General features: G+C 43.4%; 1 protein-coding gene across 1 annotated transcript; it reads left to right on the forward strand.

Annotated features, from left to right (window-relative positions):
* The first annotated feature begins 688 nt into the window (after positions 1 to 688).
* On the forward strand, positions 689 to 6723 carry KCNV2 (potassium voltage-gated channel modifier subfamily V member 2). Its single transcript, XM_054397570.1, has 2 exons — positions 689 to 2125; positions 6448 to 6723. Exons 1-2 carry the CDS (start codon positions 689 to 691, stop codon positions 6721 to 6723), a joined length of 1713 nt encoding a protein of 570 aa, XP_054253545.1.
* Positions 6724 to 6959: the final 236 nt, after the last annotated feature.

Raw genomic sequence — 6959 nt, forward strand, 5'->3', positions numbered from 1 at the left:
TTAACCAGATGGAGGTATTCTAACTGGGGCTGAGAAAGGATGACTTTTATTTGATCACCTTTGGAAAACATTTTAAAAGCTACTGTAGCAAATCCCTACCCATTATCTGCATATCAATTGCTCATTATTTTCATTAAGGGAAACCAAAGCACACCCTACTCGTGTAAATGAAAGAACTGTGCAGTGTTCTTTCCCTCTCTCCCCTTCTCTCTATTCCCATCTCTGCCTCTCATATATTTTCATTTTGACATTATTTTTAATCCATATGTACTTGAATTAGGAAAATGTATGGGTTTTATTAGCAATAAAACTTTAGGTGTTTTTTTACCCAACTGATTTTTCATAGATTTATGGATCCATAATCATTCACGTCACAGCCTGAGGGAGATGAGGCTGAAGCAGGATAATAGCTTTTAAATCCCCTTCTCTAAGCACTCAGATCTTCCCTGTCAGCAAGATTAAAACGGTTAACAGCAGTCTTCATGTGTCTATATCCTACACAGAGCTTTCACAACAACTGGAGTGGTGGCTGGCAGGGCAAAAAAATGCAGAACTGCTGCTGTGCATGATACTATCGAGATAAAGAGAGAAAAAAACAGGACTGTCAACCTTTGTGATATTGGAAAGGACGACTGTTAATTCCTTATTCAGGTGAACACAAGAAGGAAGAAGAGGGAAGAAAACCAGTATGTTGCAATTTAACACGCAGCAAGGGTTTCCTTTCCTAAAACACAATGGCAGAGAAAGGGAAACACCAAGTGTCCTCCTGCAGCTTGACAAGGGGAAGGAAAATGAAGGCATCAATGTAGACAAGCAAAGCAGCTTTTCTGCTACCACTCCATTGAACACCCAGCCCCTAGTGCTCCTAGGACCTGAAGGGAATAACAACTATTATGTGGATGATGAAGATGAGGAAGAGGAAGAGAAAGAAATAGGAAAATGGCTAAGCGGAGGCACAGTTCAGGGAGAAAAGCAGCCTTCATCATCCATTCCTTGCTCCTCATTCATCCCTTCCTCTGGACCCCCAGCTTCCACTTCGTCTGTGCTGAATATCAATGTTGGTGGCCAGAGCTATCGCCTCGCCTACCAGGCAGTGGCCGTCTATCCCAAGACCCGTCTGGGCCGCCTGGCTACCTCCACTGACCGCTGCTGCCAGCTGGGCCTGTGTGATGACTATGCTGCCCAGGTGGATGAGTATTTCTTTGATCGGGACCCAGCCGTCTTCCAATTGGTGTACAACTTCTATGCCTCAGGGGTGCTGCGTGTGCGGGAGGAGCTGTGCCCCTGCAGCTTCCTGGAGGAGCTGAGCTACTGGGGCGTGCGACTCAAATACACACCTCGCTGCTGCCGCATCTGCTTTGAGGAGCGCCGTGAGGAGCTGAGAGAGCAGCTGAAGGTCCAGCGTGAGCTGCGCTCCCAGGCAGAGATTCAGGAGAATGAGCACCTCTTCCACCACATGCGCTACTATGGTCCCCAGCGCTGGCGTCTCTGGAATCTCATGGAGAAGCCCTTCTCCTCTGTCACTGCCAAGGTGATGGCAGTGGCCTCCAGCTTCTTTGTGCTCATCTCTGTCGTGGCCCTGGCACTCAACACAGTTGAGGAGATGCAGCAGGTAGACCAGAAGAGTGGAGAGAGCCGGCCTGTCCTGGAGCACATTGAGACTCTGTGCATCGCATTCTTCACACTGGAGTACCTGCTGCGCTTGGTCTCTACCCCAGACCTGCGACGCTTTGCCAGCAGCGCCCTCAATGCAGTAGACCTCATTGCCATCCTGCCTCTCTACCTGCAGCTGCTGCTCGAATGCTTCGCTGATGATGACCAGCCCCGAGGACGGGGTTCTCAACATGAGCACGATATTGAGAAGGTGGGACGAGTGGGCAAGGTGGGACAAGTGCTTCGCATCATGCGCCTCATGCGCATCTTCCGCATCCTCAAGCTGGCCCGACACTCCACAGGGCTGCGTGCCTTTGGCTTTACCTTACGACAGTGTTACCAGCAAGTGGGCTGCCTTTTGCTCTTCATTGCCATGGGTATCTTTGCTTTCTCTGCCATGGTCTACACAGTGGAGCATGATGTCTCCAGTACCAACTTCACCAGCATCCCCCATGCTTGGTGGTGGGCTGCGGTAAGTAAACATATCTCACCTTGCTGGGTAGCCACAGAACCCTTCCTCCCCTCCCCTCCCCTTCCCTGCTAGAGTCACTGTCAGTCTTGAAAACAGCAGGCTCAGACCAGTGAACATCTGCTCTGAATTCTGAGCTTATAGGACACATGCACTCTCTCACGCACACACACATGCAGTCATTCACCTCTGTTGTAAGCATAAATCATGGTTTAATCGTGTTGAAATTCCTGTCCTAGCAAATTAGACAGTACCACTTTTAAAGATGGTGCCACTTTTAAAGAAGCTGGCAGAGACACAGGAAAGCATTTCCTCATTTAATCCCATTGTCAGTGTTGAAAAAAAGGAATGCCAACCTTGCATCAACCTAGCTGACTGCAAGTGGACACAGGATTTTCATTCTTCTTGCAGATCTACTGTGACCCATGATACAAGATAATAAGACACTGTTTATTAACTGTAGACTGGTCACTCAAACTTGCAAAGGCAAAGCAGTCTCAGAGTTCTGGCCATTAACAATGCCAAGAGGTTTGTTGCACAAGAGATTGTGTCCTGTTCCTCAGGTGGCATGTCTAAGATGCATGTCTGCACACACACACAAGACGTTGGCAGTTAGTTATGCTGTGCCAGACGTGCATAGGAATAAACACAAAAAGCAGAATGGCTTAAGCGGTTGATAATGGGATAAATTGCCTTCTGCATCGAGGTCAATGGTTTGAATCCCACATCAGTTAGTACTGAGAGCTGGTTAATGTCACCTTGAATCTCTTTTGCAAGCTCTGCCAAAAGAGTGTGGTTTCATTCCCATTCCAAGCACCTGGAGTGAGGGTAACTGGCTGAGTTTCAGCTGACAAGCTCTAGAATGACCTCATTTCTTAAAGGCTGCCACTGGGTTAGTGCTCTGAGGCATTTGGACATGTCTCCTTGAGAGTTCTGAACTATGACTGACTTTACTTTGCATTATGTGGAAGAGTGTCTTTGAAGGCTGCTGGGTTCACATCTTTCAATGGCATGAAGATTTAGGTGGGAACACAGAGCTGTGAGAGTTTAAAGTCTTCCACCTTGCTTAAAAACCTCTGGCTCTGGCAGTGTCCTGGCAGAACTGTTCCAGCATTCCAAACTCTGAATTCACTTTTAAAGGGTTCAGTTCAACTCCAGTCTTAGATTGCATTACATTCCAAGGACAGACTCAGTTATAGAAAGCTAATCTTTATTTCTCAAACTATTGTGAGATCAAATTAATAGATATATCCTCCAAAAGCTGTGAAGACAAAAGAAATGCTTCTGAGTTTATCAAGGCTAGCAGACAATGGAGAGGGAGAAGCAGGCTCTAAGTAAATGCTGAATGGATAAACCACACACAAGTACAGCAGTTTCACAATTATCATTTTTACAGCAATGTTTTGGCAGAAAGCAAGATAATTTTATCAGGATCACTGCAGAGCAGGGGTAAGCTCATCCCTCTCTATGCTGCTGTCTGCAGCATTTGTGCTGGAGACCAACAGCTCTGCTATGATGCAGAAGACGTGCATCCATAGCAGCCCAGATCAAAACAGACAGTAGTTCAATGTTGCAGGTGCTGAAAGAAGGAACAGGGTCCATATCTTGGGTGTTCTCTAAGGCTTGTTCTAGTCTATCATCACATACATTTCATTTTGCAAGGAGCTGATTCTGGCCTCCATAATTCATGCTTATGGTAGGGCCCCAGAAGCACTTCTGACCTCTGGAGCAGACTGTGGGGCTGTCTGTGTCGCAGATGCTTACTTGTGGAAGGAAGACCATGCAAGTGGACTGGAAAGGAGTCAGAAGATGATGATCAGCATAGATACTATGAACAGAGTCCACAGCACAGTAACTCCAACCCATCCAGTGTTGCTTCTCCTGGCCAGCAGCCCACGTGGCCTGCAATTCAGGTTCAGTAATAGCTGATGAAATGTGGTGATTTCCCTTACAGATGTTTGTAGTGATTCAGTGTACGGCAAAAAAAAAAGTCCCTTGAAACACATATAGACATTTACATATGTACGTGCATATGTACACACGCTAGATATCCTTTAAGCTGGGGTATGGGAAGAATGGAAACTTTAGTGAATTAAAGGAAAGGTCCTGTAATGTCACCTTCACAGCTCACCTGTAAGTGATATAGGCAGGTTATGGCTTCATAAACTACTACATTAAGGACATTTTTTTTTTTTTTGTCAACATGCAGGCCACGAGTAAAATCTCTGAGGATCATTTCTGTGATCTGGCGACACCATAATTATTTAGATACTCTTAAGAAACCTATATGGGTATGACTATGTAAAAGAGGTCTAGTTAGGTGAGCAGGTATCTTCAAAAGAGGGGGTGCTTTGCAATCTACAGGCATAAAACTCTGAAGCCTGTTCACTCTTGACGATTGAAAATTTCAGTTAAAATCTAACAACACTCGTGGTCTCACACATGCAGGAACAGAACTATCCCTCCCAAACTGTCCTAGGCAGCATAGAAGACTATGCCAGTGGAACAGAACCTTATCACAGGCTAATGGTTTTGTTCTGGCTGGTAGAGATAAACATCTTGCCTTCATCTCTGTATATATTTTTGGAGTGATTTATCCTGTATTATCATTCAAATCCAGTGACTTTATTTCCACTAAACCAAGTGACTAATCCTTTTTTATTCCACAGGAAGCACCAGGTGCATCCTTCAAATGTGCTTATCTACTGCTGTTTCATATATCCTAATGCTCTCTTTATTTGAAATCACACTTTATTAAGCATGTCAGAGGATGGCAGACTGCACACTGTGACCTTCCAGAAACTTTTTTTAGTGCTAAAGCCACATGGATCATTACAGTGAAAGTCATACTGCCTATGGTTTATTACAGCCAAAGTGTTAGATCACTCTTTCAGAGATACACACAGTGTGTTGAGATACTGTGGGGGTTAAAAAAAAAAAAAAAGAAAGAAAAAAAAGGTAAAATTAATTGGCTGAAGAAGATCCCTTGCACAGACTAGGAAGAGGCAGATGGCAGAAGGCTGCAGGTTTTACCTGCTGGAGGAAAATAAGTTATATTTACTAAATGTAAAAGAAAAAATCAAAGTGTGTGCAGTGGAAGCATATAAATTAGGAGTTATTTTAGCTGAGTCTTTGGGAGTATGTAATTCATAAGTAGCATTCCTATAAGCAAACATCCATTAGTTTTTGAAGCTACATTTTACAGAGAAAGTGTCTCAGTATTTGGAATGATACTGGGTCCATATAAAGCACAGGTCCTTCATACAGCCATAGGCTAAAAAGAGAAAATGTTGATGGCTGAGAAGACAAAAAGACTGTGAAACTGTGTGGACAATGTGGTGGCAAAAAGCATAGATTCACAGACTCACACAGATTGTCTGAGGTGTCCCTGCCAGTGGAATGGGGGTCAGACCTGGATGATCTTTGAGGTCCCTTCAAACCCTGACAGTTCTGCAGTTCTGTGATTTTGTGATTCACATATGTCTGATATACTAAATAACATCAGAGCCCCACAAAAAGTATTTTAAACAACTCCCAAACCTTTCTTCAAAGAGGAATTCAGCAAACATTTGTTACTGTGGTATCTATCAGCTAAACCAAACAGGAATATCCCTTACTAAAGGCATACATATACCTTAGTTTTGTAACCATTGCCATGTAACTAAGCAGAAAGACCAAAAAAATTAGCACTGTAAGTATAAATCTGTTGTGAGTATACACTGCAAAAACTTCCAGACAACAGATAAAGGTCTTCATCTTTTTCACAGCTCCTTATAGGTATGCAACCATTAAAGGGGATTTTATCTAGAACCTTCAAAGTCCTGGGTCACTTCTTCCCATAAAAATATATCTCACAGTTAGCTGAAGCTTTCCATGTGCTTTTCATCAGTTCTTGAAATATATATAGCAAACAAAGGTAATACTCAAAATACAACCCACAAATAAGTCCCAAAATATCAGGTTTTATAAGCACACTGAATTTCATCACAGTGACATGATGAGGGAGCAATAGATATCACTGGATTTGCACTGTCAGGGAACCACCTTCTAGACAAGTTGGTGTGGAAATTCTTCAGAATTTCCCTCTGCAGGACAAAGCATTTAAAAATCCTCCTGAATGGTGTCAAACTGCACTGTTGTCTTTCTTTACTTCATGAGAGAGAATTTTTCTTTTTCATTAGGGATAGTATAAGATGGATGGTACAGAAAAAAAGAGGCAGCAGAGAATATTTCAGACTTGCAATGAAAAGAGCAAAAATGCTCTCAAGTTGTCTTGGTCCCTGAACACTTCTCAGCTAATAAGCTGACTGTTGGTTTTCCTGTAGGTCAGCATCTCTACAGTGGGATATGGAGACATGTGTCCAGAAACCCACCTTGGCCGCTTGTTTGCTTTCCTCTGCATTGCTTTTGGAATCATCCTGAACGGCATGCCCATCTCCATTCTCTACAACAAATTCTCAGACTACTACAGCAAGCTGAAGGCCTATGAGTACACAGCTCTCAAGAAAGAAAGGGGGAAGGTGGACTTCACACGGAGAGCCATGAAAAAAATATCTGAATGCTGTGGAGAAGGTGCAGACCACCCTTTGTCACAGCACTGATACAATTAATGCTTTGGATATGGGGAGCAAACAGAGAGTCTGAAGAAGAAAAAAGAAAAACAGATCAGCCAGGATAGCCAAACATAAACTGACAAGGCCAAAAGCAACAAAAGTAGATGGTAAAATTTCTTTTGAAGGGGATTGTTTTCAAAAGAAAAAAGGTCAGATGACATCAACGGATTTTTTTTGTTGTTTGTTCATTTTTCATGGGGATTTTTTAGTTGTTTTGTTGGGTT

The sequence above is a fragment of the Indicator indicator genome, chromosome Z (genome assembly GCF_027791375.1).
Source record: "Indicator indicator isolate 239-I01 chromosome Z, UM_Iind_1.1, whole genome shotgun sequence".
NCBI classification, from domain to species: domain Eukaryota; kingdom Metazoa; phylum Chordata; class Aves; order Piciformes; family Indicatoridae; genus Indicator; species Indicator indicator.

Bases quoted from the DNA above. Each gene is read 5' to 3' on its own strand.
- KCNV2 (XM_054397570.1), top strand. From the start codon at position 689: ATGTTGCAATTTAACACGCAGCAAGGGTTTCCTTTCCTAAAACACAAT. The intron at 2,126-6,447 runs GTAAGTAAACAT...GTTTTCCTGTAG, and splicing joins ATGCTTGGTGGTGGGCTGCG to GTCAGCATCTCTACAGTGGG.